The following is an 18,371-nucleotide window of genomic DNA, read 5'->3' on the forward strand; positions in this document are numbered from 1 at the left end:
TGACATTTTATGGATGGAAGAGATGGGACAGTGAGGAACAGAAAAATTAGTTAAGAATTAGGCACTGAATGCACACATAGTGTTATTACAAATGGTTCTGCTGTTTAACATTTGGTTCGGCTCATGCTCTTGAATTTCCCAGGGCACGTGATCCCTAGAGCCCCCTCAACCCTCCCTTTCATGTAAGTGACCCTACTTAGCCCGTTCTGCCTTCGCCTGTCTCATGCAGAATCTGTCCTTAAAGAGACTGGGTACAGTGAGGACACTGGCAGTGGCAGAAAAAAGTGCCTCTCCTCGTCAGGAAATCTAGGATTAGGGATAATATGTTAGTATTTTCAACAATCTGTCAGACCTTTAAGACTTTAAGCAATGTGTTCAATCGTAAAAAAAAAACCTTTGTCCTCCACTTAAAAAGCTCTAACGCAAATCTTCAACTCACAGCAAGGCGGCGAGCCTCATTCTATCTCTTTGCCTTGTTTTATCAAATATCCATACACCCCGATGTGTTGGTGTGGTTTGTGTCCCGCTATCAATCAGATGCCCAGTGTGCTTGTGCCTTGCTACAGACTAGAACAGCAGTTAAAACACTGGCTTGCGATAAGCTTTTATCTAAGTCCCGTTTGATCTTTCTCTTATTCCTCGTGGGTTCCCAGCGCGGGCTGCGAACGCAAACCCTCCGAAGTATGCTCGCAACCTCCCCCAGTCCTGTCCCGCGTCTCCGCAGTGCTATTAATACAGCAGGCACATGCTCTGACATAGCGTTCTCCAGCAGGGAGCAGATAACTTTAATTTGCCCTTTAAACGTCCCTAGCACAGGGCAGCCTCACCGCCCGGGCGGCCTCTGTGGAGCAGCATGGCGGCTTTGCCCCCATGCCCTCTGATGACTGGGGGGTTCCTAGCCAATGCGTGTGCCCCGGGGGGACCCTCCTCTTATCGCGAGAAGCAGGGGGTATAAGTAGTTAGGGGAGCGGCGCTATCCCATTTGAAGCGCGCTGCAACAGGCCGGGGGCAGCTGTGTGGGGGAGGAGCGCGCAGCAGCTGCTTTTGCCAGGAGCTCTTGGGGGGTCTGTTTGCCTGAGATCCGACATGAGTAACCCAGTCGTCAGCTTCCTGGTGGACTTCCTGGCGGGCGGTGTTGCTGCGGCTATTTCCAAGACAGCTGTGGCCCCCATAGAACGAGTGAAATTGCTGCTGCAGGTAAAGACGGGCCGGGAATCAGCCGAGCCCCTGTGCACTGCCCGCTCGCCTTGGCTCGTCGCTAGAGCGCGCGGCTGGCTCGCTCGCTCGGCTGTGAGCGCTGCGGGCTCTTCCCCTGCGAGTGGGCATTGGAGCAACAGGTGCCGCTCCTCAGTCGCGGTGCGGCGCTGCCCAGCGAGCAGCGCTAACGGGGAGCCCTGGAAAGGCAGGGGGCATGTTGAGGGTCGGTTCACGGTGTGGTCATTTGTACAGACTCTGTTTGTTTCCCTGGGCGCTTGCAAAGAGTCTGCCTTCCCTGGAGGGGAGCGTGAAGTTTGGCTGGCGAGCGGTGCGGCCGCAGGAATAGTGTGAAGTGGGCGCCAGCTGGAAGTGCCTAAATATGGCAACTAGCTTCGGGAGCGTTGGTTACGCAAGAGCAGCCCAGCTCCTTTCCCTTGACTCTGTTTATAGTCGGGACTCTCTGCACTGGGGAGAAGTGGCTCAGATCCCTGCCTCGTTTGTGTCCGGGCTGAGCCCCCGCGCCTCTAGGCTTGGCAGTTCATAGCCTTGGCAGCTGGCCCCGTCACTTATGAAAGTAAAAAAAAAAATTGCTAAGTTGCTTGAGCCTGTTACAAATTAAGCTTCAGTGGTCAGCATTGTTTCTAGGGGCTTTTGTGCTGACTACAAGACTGGTGGCCCAAACATGCTAAGAGCCCACTTGTTACCTGACTTGAAAAGTGAAACTGTAAAGCAAGCACTTGTATGAGTTTAAAACACTTCTATGCCGTTGGATAAGCTTTTTGGTGGAACCCTAGAGTCTTGATCTGTGTCTGCTGGTGAGTAGGGGTCAGTTTTAAGATCCCAGCTTTCATTCAGTGATTGGGTCTAGCCAGCTAGAACAGAGGCACAAAGCTGGCTGTCTCGTCTAATAGCTGTGATTAAATACACTTGTTAATCTCTAAGGTGCCCACATAGGACTACTAGTTTGTTTGTTTTTTACATTACAGACTTAACACACTGTTGAAGACAGAAATAGTTTCATGTGTCACTAGTGCAGGGATGCTGGAACTAGTGGTGCTTGGGGTACTGCTGCTCAAATGCAGGGTTTTTTCATCATCAGGACTCTAACTATAAAAATTGTTCCAGCAACATTGCCTTATTTTTGTCCTCACTTGGGAATGTGAGCTATAGAAATCAAACAGTAAGTATTCAATCTGCAAGGGAAAAATCTTGACTTTCAGCAAGGAAAGTACTTCCCCCATAGGTTCTGGAAGTAGGGGTGCTAGGCACCCATGTGCCTCAAGTGGTTTCTATTACATACAGGATTTACAGTTTGGTTCAATGGTTTTCAGCACCCCTCACTTTGCCAATGATTCCAGCACACCTTATTTCCCTAGGTGTGGTGATAGTTTCAGGATATCCCTGCAAATGCTCAGTTTCCTCATTACTAAACCCAAGGAAACTGGGTTTAAGTTTGTGTAAAACAGGTAGAGGCTCTTACGTTGAATTGTAAAGTTATGAGATGGCTCCATGTATATTTTTTCTCCCCATGAGATGTATATTTAATTACATCTCATGGGGAGAAGCAAGAATGGCTGATCTGGTTCAGACCACTGGTCCATCTAACCCAAACCTTAGTCTTCTGACCGTTGCTGATGCCAGATTCCACAATGGGAATGACTAGAACAGGGCAACTTTCAAGTGATCTATGCCTTGTCCAGTCCTACTTTCTGCCAATCCTACCTAGGGACACCAAAAGCAAGGTTATGTCCCTAACCAGCTTGGTGAATAGTCATTGATGGTCCTATTCATTCATTGATCTGTTTTTTTTTTAACCAGTTATACTTGTTGCGAAAGATGTTGTGAAGGCTAAGAATTCCACAGGTTGACTGAGAGGTAGCTCTTCCTTAGTTGTAGTCACTTTTTAAAACCAGATGCCTCTTGTTTATTGGGTGACCCCAGTACTTGTACTAGATGAAGGGTTAAGCAGCACTATGTTACTCCTTCTCCATACCATTCATGAATTTATAGACTATCCTATCCCCCTGGCATCTCTCTGCCAAACTGAACAGCACCAGTCTCTAATCTTTACTCATACAGGAGCTGTTCTGCACTCTTAATTTGTTGCCTTTTTTCTGTACCTTTTCCAATTCTAATCTCTTCTGAGCTGAAGCAGTCAGAATTGCATGTGGTATTCAAGGTGTGGGCATACCATTGGTTTATATAGTGGTACTTATGATATTTTTCTGACTTACTATCCTATTCTATTTCTTCACTTTAACCAATTGGGGTCTGTTTGCAACAATTACTTTGCACAATGTATCAATCTTGTCTTTGTCTTTCTCTCGCCTGACAGGTCCAGCATGCCAGCCAACAGATCACAGTCGAGAAGCAGTACAAGGGGATCATTGACTGTGTGGTGAGGATCCCCAAGGAACAGGGCATCATTTCCTTCTGGAGGGGCAACTTGGCCAATGTCATCCGTTACTTCCCCACCCAGGCCCTCAACTTTGCTTTCAAGGACAAGTACAAGCAGATCTTTCTGGGGGGGGTGGACAGGCACAAGCAGTTCTGGCGCTACTTTGCTGGGAACCTGGCGTCTGGAGGTGCTGCAGGAGCCACCTCCCTCTGCTTCGTTTACCCTCTGGATTTTGCCAGGACCAGGCTGGCTGCTGATGTGGGCAAAGGGCTGAATGAGAGGCAGTTCACAGGGCTGGGTAACTGCATCAGCAAGATCTTCAAATCTGATGGCCTCCGGGGGCTCTACCAAGGATTCAACGTGTCAGTCCAAGGCATCATTATCTACAGAGCAGCCTATTTTGGGGTCTATGACACAGCCAAAGGTAAATGGAGGAAGGAGCAGTGATAACTTAAAGAGAATCCCACAAATATAAGGAGTGCCTGCTTCAGTGCTCTTTTACTGGCATTGGCTCTAGGGACTTAGCTAACTGGCAGCTTTGTTTTAAATGTATACAATAGATTATAAATGTTAGCACACTTCTGAAATTGTCCCATCTGTTTTGGTTGATCCCTTGCATCACTGTTGGATTCGTTTTTCAAATGCAGATCTCCTGATAAGTCTAACTTAACATCCTCTCTAGTGCGTTCTTTTTAGGTTATAACCATGCTCAATCCTCTTCTTACAGAACTGCACTAAAGCAGAATGAAACAGCTTTTAGAGCATAGAACCATAACTATCTCTTGATTGACTCTTTAAAAATGGCTGCTGGCTGTTCTGAATGAAGACTACATGGCTCTGCACAAGATGTAGCTGAAGGAATTGAGTGGCTTTTTGAGGGGGGGAGGGAGGAGGAAGAAGGCTCAATCAGGCCATGTGCATGAATAAGGTCTGGGGTAGGAATGATTCTCCCTTCCTCCTCCCCCCCCCCATACCAATCTTCATTTACTCTTGATGACAGGTATGATGCCTGATCCCAAGAACGTGCACATCATAGTGAGCTGGATGATTGCCCAGTCTGTCACCGCTGTGGCAGGGCTGGTGTCTTACCCTTTTGACACTGTCCGACGTAGGATGATGATGCAATCTGGCCGAAAGGGAGGTAAGAACAGCCTTCACTCAGTGTCATAGCAGCAGAGATCTTATTGGCAGATATTTATAGAAGTATTTTATAGATGCTACAGAAAACCTTCTATAAACTTATTGGAACAAATTTATCACTATTATTGATTTGGTCTTTCAGGTTACGTCTACACTAAAGGCTTCTTGTGGAAGAGTGTCCACACTGCAGAATTGCATTGGAAAAGCAATGCACTTTTGTGCAAGTGTCTAGACTTCATGGACGCTCTCTCAAAGCTCTGATTGCCATTAACAGAATGGCCGCCAAGGCACCTGTGCTTTTGATACAGGGTTTTGTGCAAAAACAGTGTTTTCTGTCCCCACACACCTTTTTGTGCAAGAGCTCTTGCACAAAAAGGCTTATTCCTCATAGAAAGAGGAATATCTATACTGCAAAAACCCCTGTTCTAACAATTTGTGGTACATTTTCTTGCACAACACACTTGAGGTTGACTTTTCTTGCACAACACACTTGAGGCTCTGAATTTTTGCACCAACTCTGCAGTGTAGATGTAGCCTCAGATTGCTATGAAGCACTTTGCTAGAACTGTGTGTGTAGTAAATGTATTTGTAGCTGAAATTCTCTAGGGAGCCTACTTTGATATGACTTGCCTGTATGAGTCAAGAGTTTCTAATGTGCACCTTCTTGTCTCTACAGCTGATATTATGTACAAGGGCACAATTGATTGCTGGAAGAAGATAGCTAAAGATGAAGGAGCCAAAGCTTTCTTCAAAGGCGCCTGGTCCAATGTGTTGAGAGGCATGGGCGGTGCTTTTGTATTAGTATTGTACGATGAGATCAAGAAATTTGTCTAAAGAAATAAAGCTATTCTGTTCAGTCATTTAGAGCAACTGTGTAATGTGGTTTAATGGGCAATAGTATTTCTTCTGGAAATAGAGATGGCTGTCATGAGGCACATCTAGTTCAGAGAAAGATGCATAACTGTGTAATGGTTGTCCAATGGATCAGTTATATTTTGTCTGAAAAGTCCTCACACTTACTGGAGCCATTACGTGATATTTGACACTTATTTATTCCTGTGACTAGAGTACATTTCTTAAAGATTTAGATGCCTACATGCATAACTAGGTTACATTTATAGACTTAGAAAACAGTCAAGGATCTCAAGTACATATTTATGTTGGGTAGACATTGAGTTTAACACCAGGACATTCAAAACACATGGATAAAGGGCATTCTTCCCCTATGAGCCTGCCAGATTGGATGACTGGGGTGGGGGGAGAATGCAACTGCCTTGAGGCCTGGCAGCTCAGAGCCCAGAACTCCCAGCTGCTGCCACCACTGTAGCAGTTGGAGCCCTAGAGCCTTAAATTACTACCAGTACCACATGGTGGCTCCATGGGCTGGCTGGAGAGGGGCAGGGGAGAGAAGATGGGTCACTATGATGTGGGTGGCACTGACCAAGGCCCCACCCCTTTTTGGGAGCAGATTGCTACCCAGCACTCGAGCTTTGACTTCTAAAAAACCTGATTAAAGTAAAACAGCATCTTTACAAATACTTAGATTATCTGTAAGTACCAGGAAATGTTCTCACTACTCTTGCTCTGAATAAGTCCTCCCTGAATGTGGAGTCCAATTCCTCCTAATATTCTAAAACACTAGAAGACTGAAATACTATGTTTAAGACTAAGTGCCAATCTTCTTCCAACAGACATTGATCTTTCTTTTGAGGATTCTTAATGTTCCATTCAACTGAAACTAAATAAACCAGTGTATTAGTCAAATTCACCTCTCCTGTTTCTGATACTGTTTCGAGATTATCCATGTTGTGATAAGTATTCTGTACTTGAGTATGGAGTGATGATAAATGTAACAATGATCTAATACACTGATTACTTGTCCTTTTAAGACTAAGAGCTTATTTTAGTATGGGGAATGAATGATTGACCTAAACACCATAGCAATCATGCTATAGTTTAAGTTCTATAAATTTCTCAGTTACCCTGAAACACAATTCTCAATTATTTTCAACTAATTTTAACACTCCTTCAGGGTAAATGAGAAGTAGTGGAGGAAGAATCTGGCCACTAAGTTATCCCTGAACATATATGTGCTTAATTGCAAGTTATTTACACTTCATATGGTGTATGCCTAATGAGAGAAACTGTTCTGCATTTGGAAAGGACTAGTACCTGAAAACTGTATATGCTTGCACATTCAGGTCATCTAAATGTCCTGTCTGCTATATAGCAAGCTAGTAGTTAGACTTTCAAGATGGAGGCTTTAATTACATAGTACTGTAATACAAAAAGACTGACATACAAATCAAGTACTTTTCACATCTTAACAGCTGGAAGTTAAATACAATGTAATGTGAATTTGAATGTAAGTTCATATAACAGTTGCTTCCACTTGTAACAGGTATGCATGAACTAAGAGTGGGTTATAGTGAAGTGTGTGGTTTTTTTTTTTGGGGGGGGGGGGGAAATAACCTGGGTTAGTTGGGCATTTCCCTGCTGGAGGTAAACATCAGAGTAGTGGTCTCATTGTGACCTTGAGTAAATCACCTTCCCATTATGCTTCCATAAACCCTAATGAAAAATGGAGGAAAGGCAGATGCTTAGTCACCAACTGCATCTGTGCCAAATGCTCCTGCATATTTGAGTAAGATGTCAAAAATGAATCTGACCTTTCTAATGCTCTACAAATCTTCAGGCTTTTGGTGTATTTTTAAATAGGACTGATAATCCAAATGTCTGTCACTGGACCGGCATGGTGTGGTTTTTTAAATTGTGACCAAAGGTCAGTCTAGTCCAGTTGTCTTCCAACAGTGGCCAATGCCAGGTGCACCAGCAGGAATGACTAGTGATCCTTCTGTTTGAATAGAGATTTTTTTTTTGCTGTTCTGCAAAACAGAACTGAACCTCATCTTTCAGTTATCTTAGTTTGTGTGTGATGGCATTTATTTTAAATTCCTGCAAATGTCAGCCACCTTAAACTTTCTTAAAATTCAAAATTAAATACAGCTTTCTTCTTGTTCCCATAGACCTTATCTATAAAGAAAAATTAGTCCTGCACTTCACTACTGCTGCAAATCTGTCCACCATGGCTACTACTAGCCTCTTTAGTTTAGAGCAGACAGAAGTTACAACTAATCATGCCATATCACTTTAGTTCCAAAAGTGGGTGATGCCCAGGAGAACCAGTCACTTCCTAAATCTGGCCTGTGAAGCTAAAAGACCAGAGGGACACTTCCGCTCAATCATGACTAAACCAATCCTGTAGTACCCATTTAAACATCCAAAGGTAGATTGAGCTGTAGCCTTCCCTTTGCCTTCTATTTTCCAGCTATAGCAATAAGGCCTTGATCTAGTGGAGAACCAGCTGGCTCCCTCCTTCTGTTGGGGACTAGTTGCAGTGGTTACACTTATTTTCAAACTTTTCAACTGACAGCTAGAACTGAGGCCACATTATTTAAAATGAAATTCTCCACTGAAACTTCAATTTTGTGAATACAGGACAGCTTTCAAATAACTTGCCTATTTTAATTGGTCAGAGGTTATAAGCCCTACTTGTTTCCCAAAGGGTCAGATCATCTTCAGTTTTTGAAGAAAAGTATGTCTTTATTAGTTGTCAGTGTTCAAAATTTTGGGATAGAGTTGTACAGGCCAAGCCAAAAAATGTTTTGTCTGCTGTTGAATGAGAAATGAACTGTGCATAAAATTCGAGTTTCAGATACTCCACCCTTACAGGAAAAAAAAATCTAAACTTACTACAATACTCACCAGCTACATATAAAAAGGTGTAAAGGAAAAAACTAGTCTGAGACATTTCACCTTTAATAATTTAACATGACAGGAAATGTGTGTTAGTGTTTTAGTCACTATTAGGAGGAATGAAGAAAATTAGAATTCAAGAGGAAAACAGCCTTCTTCCAATAGGAAAATGGAGAAATTTTCTAAGATAAAATGGAAGAGACCAGTAAAAGAGCACTGAAAATAAATTGAAAGTTCAAAGGAGGACTTTACTATAAATACCAAGGAGAGAGGATTTTCTACTAATGACCCAGGACAACAGGTCTGGCTCATAGCTAAACATTTCAAGTAAAAAAAAAAATCCTAACAATCTCAGAAGTCTGAGCAGAACATATAATTTCCTTCATCAAGAAGGAAAGGAGATTTATATGAAGAGGAATTGCTGCCTCCTGAGCAAATCAGGAGGAAAAAGTTTAAGACAAAAAGGGAATTACATTTAAAGCACCTGACAAACTATTAAAGCGACGAGGAGTCCTGTGGCACTTTATAGACTAACTGAAGTGTAGGAGCATAAGCTTTCGTGGGCAAAGACCCACTTCGTCAGATGCATGCAGTTAGTCTATAAGGTGCCACAGGACTCCTCGTCGCTTTTGCAGATTCAGACTAACACGGCTACCCCTCTGATACTTGACAAACTATTATGAGTCAGATTTAAAAAACAATCACCCATACATGAGAGAGAATCCCAGAGCTTATGTTGGATGTAAGTCTGCACTCCCCTGCTTCACTAAGTGGTGACAAACAGCCAGTTTCTTCCACCATCCTTTACAGTTGTTGGATAATAAACACAAAATGCTCTAAGCATCTTATGCAATGATGAACACTGATAATTCATCTTAAATATTTTACTTACAATTTACAAAAGGAGTGATACAAAACTAACAAATTCCACATACCAAAGTAAATATTAGCGGGAGGTAGGAGGGGTCAACTAAACTAGGTCCATTTTGTTAGTTTAAGAGAAAATAATTGTTATATGAACACTCAAAAGTGCTTAATATGTGACCTTTGATATTTTAGTTTATTTGGCTCATTCAAAAACACTTTCAATGGTGAATAATTTTTAATCAGCATATTTATACAAATAATTCCAGCAGTACTATCCAAGGAACACATTACAGTCACAAAAAGAACAATTTCAATGATAGTTATTTGCCGTACCACTGTTTAAAGTTAAAAACTACTAATACATTCTCACGTATATAAAAATTTAATCCACAAAAGTCATCAGATTCAGAGGTGAAGCTGCTTTAACTCATATCGTTCAGTCAAGTTATTAAAGAGGACCAAAGAAACTGGATGATCTTTTGTCAAGTGTAACACATTAAATATTTAGAAACTTATGCCGTTGTGCTAAACACGGGAGGAGAAAATGGATCTGACTTTTGTAGTTGTAGATCTCAATACTATTTAACAAAATGTTTTCTTATTTAACACAAAGATCCCCAGAATTTCTGAAAGAAAGGAGGCAGGACAACAAGCAAAGGTACAACAGTAACTATGGTTAATGGATCATAGTTCATGCTCATCATCAAAGAAAATCCCACAGCCAGTGACCAAAAAGCTTGTTGCAGTAGCTTTCCATTATCACTTCCATAAAATCTTACACTATGTAACTCAAAACTCATGCCATGGTTGGTCTTCACCCACTTAAAAGACCTAGTATAAAACACAACATTAAAATATAAGCTCAAGAAGCACAACTTAAGATGTATCCTTATATTCTACTTTGTCCTCTTTTCTAATTTTGGTTGATAATCTCTCTCAAAACTTGGATGTTATTCTACTGAATTTGTCTTACAGCTCCATGACTGTTCCCACCAGTTAGTGAGGGCAGAGTAGTGTCATCACTAAAGGCAATGGCTATTAACCAAGTTTGAGGAGTAGTTGAATTTTCTGTTTTTATTGGACCTCACATTAGAATTTCACTTCAAATTTATTCTCCTATCGAACACACGTTTCCACCCACCATGGTATGTTTTTTCCTTATGTTCCCTTAAGTCAGGGAAAGACAATTTCACACCAGAATGAACACCGCTTTATTCAGCTAGAATGATCTGCCATAGTTGGAGAACAAGACACTTCCTACAACCTCAATATTTTAGTTCGCTCATATGAAAAGTGCTACTGCTGTGCAACCAGAATGGATATGTTGCAGCACTATAAATTCAGATATTTATATACTTACTGTATCAATAAATAGAACATATAGATCTACATTTTATTGAAAACATTTGCACAAACTGTAGTAAAAAGAAAATGCTGAGCCATTATTGCATGACTTAGAAGTTCTGAAGACCAAACAACCATGAAAAATTAGAACCGTTTATGATCTAAGTACATGCTTGAACGTTTATTGCAATTTAAAAAATTAAACTGTAATTTTTACATCTTGGATCCAAAGCACAGCAATTCCATCCTTCATACGTGTGAACTTCATTTGTGCTTTGTAAATGCAAATCCTTTGCAATTTCAATTTTCCCATCTCTTTGTCAAATACATCCTCACAGGAAACACTGATTCAAGTGAAATTGTCCATTTAAAACCGATTTACAAGAAATTACACCACAATGCACTTTAATCAGCAAACAATGAAGATGACAATACTTTTGCACAGAGATATCTACAAAAGCAAAAGAAATAGAAGTCTGGCGATCAAGTAAGAACTCTGGGCAGAGTACAAGTAACTTATAACCAAGCAGCACGAACATTAGTGGGCTTAGGTCTCCGTAATGCCCCACTAGATGCATCAGAAACTGGTCTCTCAGTCCTACGACTGACTGCACTGGATGTTCTTGAAGCTCCTCCTATTAGAGTACAAGGAAAACATTTATTAACAAATTATTCTGTTATCTTGGATGCTTGGATCAGTAGGAAGTCCTATTGCTTCCTGTCCCCCCATATTAACAAAAATGGCTGTCATTATTCTATAGTTTGGGGGACAATCTAGACCAATGAAGATTGTGTCACTATCTGGTCTGTAAACATGGGTGCCTCACAATGCTTTACTGCTGGAGCTTCCAACCTGGGCTGTTCACAATTAGCCTACCAGCATGCAGGTCACACCCATAGCATCTGTGTGCTAGACAGCCCTGGTTCAGCTGTTCTGACCCAGCAGCCTCTTTACAACCCCAGTCTGACTTCCACTAGCCTTAGGTACAGTCTGCAAAAATAAGACCCCAATGTACTCCCAGTACCAAATTTCCTCAAAACCACGTGCTCTGAAGTGTCCAGCCCTCTCCTGGATAGCTCAGAGAAATAAGATTCTAGGGAGGTGAATGAATAGTCGACTATCCGATAAGCAAATGCTTATAGGACAGTCGATTGGTCGTCTCCCCCACTTGCTGCCTCTATCAGAGGCAGCAAGGGGAGGGGGGAGAAGAAGGGAGGAGCAAAGTGGCAGTGCCACATGGAGCCTGGAGTCAGCTGTTCTGTGTAGTGCTGCCACTTTGAATGCTGTTGGGAGCCCAGCATCAGGCTCCTCACAGGGTTTCAAAGTGGTAATGTCGTATGGAGCCCAGGGTTGGTAGGGGAGTGCCCAGCTGACCCCGGGCTTCGGCGCTTTCGCCTTTGAAGTGTAGCAATAGCCCTAGGACTTCTGATACACTTCAAAGACGGAGGTGCGCTATCAACTAATCGAATAGTCAATGCAAAAATGCATCAATTAGTCAATTACCTGATACTTAACATTCTCAGAAGATTCATTGCTCTTGTGAAGAGACAAAATTACATCACATCTTAACAACACAATTTGGGCAAATAAACCCTTTCAACACAGCACTGCATTAGTTTATGGTACAAATGAAAAAAGTTAACAAAATATGTGAGATCAAGTAAAAGAAAGAAAGAAAGAAAGAAAGAAAGAAAGAAAGAAAGAAAGAGTTGAATAAAATACACTTCTAGAGAATCTAAAACAATCTACCAAGAAGAAGGTGTGACAATTCCCCTCCTCCCCACACCCTTTATGGAATTTGCTTATGAATATGTATAACTTGAAGATGCTTTGGACAAAATACCTCATGTAACTTGTCAATTTTAATGCAGATTGTAACATCTTATTTTGAGGGCATGTATAATTCTTGTACATAAAATTAGATATATGAAGCATGAAATTGTTTATGATTTTGTGTGTGCAAATGAGAGCCATCAATGATGCTCCAGAAGCCTTAATGACTGGGTGACCAGGTTAATGACTTGTGAACAGTTGTTTTTGTCCTCTAAGTAAAAAACAGTGACTGGTCCTAGGAAGACATGTGACCATACCATCTTGTACTGGGATACTAGTTTGACCAGGTATTTTCCATGGAAGGGGGGTGGGAAGGAGGGAGATGTAGAACAAAAGATTCCTGTCCAGGGAAAAGTCTATAAAAACAGTGAGAAGCTATCAGTCCCTCGGTTGGCGTGGCACTCCCCCCCTCCCCCCCCCCCAAAAAAAACCTGGGGGAAACCCAAAGTCAGAAAAAAAGAATTTTTTTTTACTTGAAGGCTTGCCTGAGATAGGAACAGGCTTTTCAGTAAGTTTGTATGTAATATGTTTTAGTACAGGCAGTACCCGACTTACGCGGATCCGACTTATGTCGGATCCGCACTTACGAACGGGGCTTTCTCGCCCCGGAGGTCGAGGTAGCGGATTGCTACCTGCGAGCTCCGGGACGAGAAAGCCCCGTTCGTAAGCTGCTCCGGTGCCCCTCGTCTGCTGGAGACCGTCTCCAGCAGACCAGGGGCACCGGGCGGGTTCCCGCGCTTCTGAGGCTTTGCCAGAGCAAAGCCTCAGAAGCGCGGGAACCCGCCCGCTGCTGCCGCTTGAGTCCCGGTGCCTGTGGTCTGCTGGGGACCGTCCCCAGCAGACCACAGGCACCGGGACTGAAGCCGCAGCCGCGGGGGGGGGTGGGGGGGTCCCGCGCCTCTGAGACTTTGCCAGAGCAAAGCCTCAGAGGCGCGGCACCCCGCTGCCGCTCTGCTCCCCGTGTCCCTGGTCTGCTGGGGGGGGGGCGCGGATAGTGTGCCCCCCACCCCAGCAGACCAGGCTTTTGTTTTGGACCCTGGAGCAGAGCAGCTGGGGCGCTGCGGATTGGTCCTGCAGCACCCGCTCTGGGCACTACTGGACCAACCCGGCAGCACCCCAGCTGCTCTGCCCCAGGTCCTGATTCAGCCGCTGCTGGTCAGTTTCAGCAGTGGCTGAATCAGGACGCCTGGGGCAGAGCAGCTGGGGTGCTGCTAGGTTGCTCCAGTAGCGCCGAGGAGCGGTGCTACTGGAGCAACCCAGCAGCACCCCAGCTGCTCTGCCCCAGGCGTCCCCAAGTCAGCCGCTGCTGAAACTGACCAGCGCTGACTACAGGAAGCCCGAGGCAGAGTTGCTCTGCCCCAGGCTTCCTGGAATCAGCGCTCATCAGTTTCAGCAGCAGCTGACTTGGGGAAGCTTGGGGTTCTTAAGTTGAATCTGTATGTAAGTCAGAACTGGCGGTCAGTTTCAGCAGCGGCTGAATCTGGACGCCAGTTCCGACTTACATACAGATTCAACTTAAGAACAAACCTACAGTCCCTATCTTGTACGTAACCCGGGGACTGCCTGTATATGAGAACTAGCTATGCTTTTTCTTTGAATTTTATAGTAACTTAATTTGACCTGTGTGTTTTCACTTGCAACCACTTAAATCCTACTGTTTGTACTTAATAAAAACACATTTGTTTACTATCAAGCCCAGTGTAAATAATTGTTACCTGGCCCTGTGAAGGTTGGGGTGTGGGGGAGAGGAGACAATCAGTGTGCATATTCTCTCTTTCATTGATAAAGAGGGCAAACATCCTCAAGAGCTTTCTTCGAGTAAAATTCTCACACAAAGAGATGTTTTTTGTTTTTTCCCTCTTGGGGGTTGGTTTCCTGGGTGCTGTGCTCAAAAACTGCATTCTCCTAAAGCTGAAGTGGTTCATTGTCTGCATTGCTCTTTGGAAGGGGGAGGAGAGTGGCAGTTACCTCAACTCTGTGCCTTGTCTGGGGGAAAACCAGAAAATCTTGTCAAGCAGGACAGGATGGTGCGGAGCCCAAGAGAGCAAGAAGGCAAGTGTTAGTGGAATAATCAGCACACTGGGGAACAACTCCAAGAGGTCTTCAGTGACAGCACCCTGTCACAACAGGCTTTATTCAAGATGGTTTCTGTTAGTCATTCTTCTTCCCACCAATGGCTAGTTTTCCCTCACAGCATCAACTTTCTGAACAAGTATAACATGCTGGATTCCCTTGTCATCTTAGGTGAAAGATCTCTGTGTAAGCAGGTTGCTCACCTAAATTCTGTTTCCAGAGACTCCAACTCCTTGGTTGAAGGACCCAACCTATCTTTTTCAGCTCATGAGAACTGTTTCTGTGTGTATGTTTAGTGATGGGTGCCAAAGATGGGCTTCCCATCCCTTTGGGTCATTTCAGTGAAAATGGATCTTCCATTGTATTTGATTCCACCATGTTTACTTGGTGTTAACATTTCTGCCTGTCTGGGCAGATTATACAGCCTAATATTAATGAATATCCATAACTATTACAGTGTTGAATCATATATTTCACAATTAACAATGTGCCATACATTTTCAGAAAAGACCTTACTTGATAGACTTTTATAATACAGTAATATTGTATGCAATCAGTTCAGTTTCTTATCACTTGAAGTTCAGCCATCATCTCTCTTCATAGTTCAGATAAAGTTCCTCTTCTCTGTTGGGAGTACACCAAGCTGTCTCTCCCCCCAACTTCTTAGTGTGACAGCTTTGTTTATCTGGTATGCGATTGTGCCTTTATTGTCTTTGCCTGACAACTAAGCTGGAACAGACCTGCTGACCCCCAACCATCTGATCTTCCATGGTTGTTTATTGCACATGTAAATTGCAATCCCACTGTCTCTGGTCAACCCTTCTTCATCTGTATTCAAAACCTGAGCAGACCTAGTCATAATTCCAGCATAACCAATGTTGCCAACCCTCACTACTGGAAAAATCATGTGTCAGACCCACAAAAAACCATAAGATAAAATAATGAAAGATATTTTTAAAGACAATGAAATACAGGTTTTCTATTTCTCTTTTGTTTCTGACCCTTTAAAGTGTTCTAAGGTCACACTTCTGGCTGACAGTGGGAGCCCCACCCACTGGAATCTGACAGCAAGAGCCTCAGCTGATTCCATCTGACAGCAGGCACTTCTTCTTGTGGGGGCCTTGTGAGGAGGGGCTCCCACTGTCAGCCCTGGGTGAGCTGACAGAAGGCACAGCAGGCTGGCAGCAATTTCTAAGTTAAATTATTAATGCTGATTCATGACCTTAGGACAGAACTGTTAAATATCAGGATTATTTTCTCCAGCTATGGCCAAGTTCCTCACCCCCCAAAAATCGCCCCTAACATCTGAGAGGCCTATCGTAAGATCATAAGGCTTAATTAATTTAATTAAAATATATCTCTTGAAATTAATTTGAGAGAGTTGGCATGTCTGATTCTCATCTCATATTTTTTATATATATATATAAAGTGGAAACATAGCATACATATATATTACACACTGCTCTGGGCTTCCTGGAATCAGCCGCTGATCAGTTTCAGCAGCAGCTGATTTGGGGACACCTGGGGTGCTGCTGGGTTGGTCCCCGCAGCGCTGAGGTGCGGTGCTGCAGAGACCTACCCAGCAGCGCCCCAGCTGCTCTGTCCCAGGTGTCCAGGTTCAGCTGCTGTTGAAACTGATCAGCAGCTGTTTCCAGGAAGCCCGGGGCAGAGAAACTCTGCCTCGGGCTTCCTGTAGTCAGCCTCTGGTCAGTTTCAGCAGCGACTGAATCTGGCTGCCAGTTCCGACTTAAGTACAAATTCAACTTAAGTACAAACCTACAGTCCCTATCTTGTACGTAACCCGGGGACTGCCTGTAGTCTGGGCAAACCATTCAAGAATACAACAGAAACTCAGTTACAAACACTTCAGGAATGGTGGTTGTTTGTAATTCTGAAATGTTTTTATCTCTGAACAAAACATGGTTGTTCTTTCAAGAGTTTATAAAGGATCATTGATTTTATATAGCTTTGAAATGTCACTATGCGAAAGAAAAATGCTGTTTTCCTTTTTTTTTTTAGTAGGTTATGTTTAACAGTATTGTACTGTATTTGCCTCTTTTTGGTTTCTGCTGCTGTACAATTGCTTACTTACATTTCCAAATGAGATGTGCAGTTGACAAGTTAGTTCATAATTCTGGTGTTCTACTGTATGTTGGAAACAATCTTGCTAATGCAGAATGTTTAACAGTATGCGTTATTAGAAATTAGATCTGGTTAAGAGTAATCATCCTAATAGTACATAGTTCATTTATTTTTATATACTAAGAAAATTTTGTATTGCTTAACAAAGACTACTGAAGATTCTTCCATTGGAACAAGAGAGAAAAAGCAGCTCTGTATGCAAAAATAAAGTATAATGAACACAAATACAAGCATATGAAAATACCAGGTGCACTTACTTGAAGAGCTCAGCTGGCTTAAAGCAGACTTTCCTCGTCTCGTGGATGGTGAAGAACTTAGATACCCCATATGGCGCTGATAGTCCATCAACTGTTCAGAACGCTTCATGCCAACTGTTGGCTTCACTGCTTCCAGTCTCTTTAGAAGAGCCTGAATTTAAAAAACAATTTTGATTAAAGACGCTATAAAGAAAATATTCACAAATAATTGATCTTCCTATAAATCATATCACCCCACAACCCAAGTGTGATGTGTAAGTTTACACTCAATACAGTTAATTATCAGTGAAGGGATCCAATGTTATCTACTCTTGGGTCCATTCCCCCCCCCCCTTACTATTCTGTTAAGCATTTATTAAATTCAAATAGTACATTTATTTTAAGTTCTTAAATTATGTTTTTCACTGCATACTATTTTGTTTATTCGATTTTCCATAATACAAATTGTGTGTCTATATAGAAATTTAAGTTAATTGTATTTTATTAACAGTATTATACTGTATTTGCCTTTTTTTGGTCAAAAACAAAACTAAAGAAATCTATCACTGAATGGGGGAAGTAAAAAGAATGTGGTTGTTTCAAACTAGTTTTCCAGGGAGTGGCACAGAAAGCCATGCAGCAGTCATGGAACGTCAGCTGTGTCAGTCTAAGTTCAATAAGGGTATGTCTACACTACCCTCCTAATTCGAAATAGGAGGGTAATGTAGGCATACTGCAATTGCAAATGAAGCCCGGGATTTGAATTTCCCGGGCTTCGTTTGCATAAAGCCGGCCGGCGCCATTTTTAAATGCCGGCAGTTCGAACCCCGTGCCGCGCGGCTACACGCGGCACGGAGTAGCTAGTTCGGATTAGGCTTCCTAATCCGAACTAGCTGTACTCCTCATTCCACGAGGAGTACAGCTAGTTTGGATTAGAAGCCTAATCCGAACTAGCTACTCCGTGCCGCGTGTAGCTGCGCGGCACGGGGTTCGAACTGCCGGCATTTAAAAATGGCGCTGGCCGGCTTTATGCAAACGAAGCCCGGGAAATTCAAATCCCGGGCTTCATTTGCAATTGCGGTATGCCTACATTACCCTCCTATTTCGAATTAGGAGGGTAGTGTAGACATACCCTAAGTCTATGAACATACAGTTTGTATATGGGAACTTGGAAATGTGCATTGAGAAAGTACAAGAGAAAAAGGACAAGTAGTTGTGGCTTATGGGTAGTATGTCACATGTTTGCATCAAGTGCCAGTCTGTTCATCATCAAACACATAGGTAAGCAAAAGTCAAAGGAAGGACTTTGGCTAGAAATAGCTCCTGCTTAGCACCAATTGCAAAACATCATGAAATATTAGACTAGTCTCTAAATGTTAGCTAC

At 42.9% G+C, this 18,371-nt stretch overlaps 2 protein-coding genes across 2 annotated transcripts in view; one reads left to right on the forward strand and one right to left on the reverse strand.

The window, feature by feature from the left end:
* Positions 1 to 972: 972 nt before the first annotated feature.
* On the forward strand, positions 973 to 10,061 carry SLC25A4 (solute carrier family 25 member 4). The gene is made up of 4 exons (XM_006128486.2): positions 973 to 1,197; positions 3,533 to 4,019; positions 4,596 to 4,736; positions 5,412 to 10,061. Exons 1-4 carry the CDS (start codon positions 1,087 to 1,089, stop codon positions 5,567 to 5,569), a joined length of 897 nt encoding a protein of 298 aa, XP_006128548.1. The 5' UTR covers positions 973 to 1,086; the 3' UTR covers positions 5,570 to 10,061.
* CFAP97 (cilia and flagella associated protein 97) overlaps positions 9,533 to 18,371 on the reverse strand; it is a 48,766-nt gene continuing 39,927 nt past the window's right edge. The window contains exons 4-5 of the mRNA XM_014576240.3: positions 17,009 to 17,159; positions 9,533 to 11,337 (exon numbers count right to left, since the gene is read on the reverse strand). Coding sequence (XP_014431726.2) covers positions 11,219 to 11,337; positions 17,009 to 17,159 — 270 coding nt within the window. The 3' untranslated portion in view covers positions 9,533 to 11,218. The remainder of the gene's footprint in view (positions 11,338 to 17,008; positions 17,160 to 18,371) is intronic.

Source organism: Pelodiscus sinensis, chromosome 5 (assembly GCF_049634645.1).
Source record: "Pelodiscus sinensis isolate JC-2024 chromosome 5, ASM4963464v1, whole genome shotgun sequence".
In the NCBI taxonomy this organism is placed as follows: domain Eukaryota; kingdom Metazoa; phylum Chordata; order Testudines; family Trionychidae; genus Pelodiscus; species Pelodiscus sinensis.

Coding starts and splice junctions, on each gene's coding strand:
- SLC25A4 (XM_006128486.2), top strand. CDS start 1,087: ATGAGTAACCCAGTCGTCAGCTTCCTGGTGGACTTCCTGGCGGGCGGT. Junction 1,198..3,532: donor GAGTGAAATTGCTGCTGCAG/GTAAAGACGGGC, acceptor CTCGCCTGACAG/GTCCAGCATGCCAGCCAACA. Junction 4,737..5,411: donor GCAATCTGGCCGAAAGGGAG/GTAAGAACAGCC, acceptor TTGTCTCTACAG/CTGATATTATGTACAAGGGC.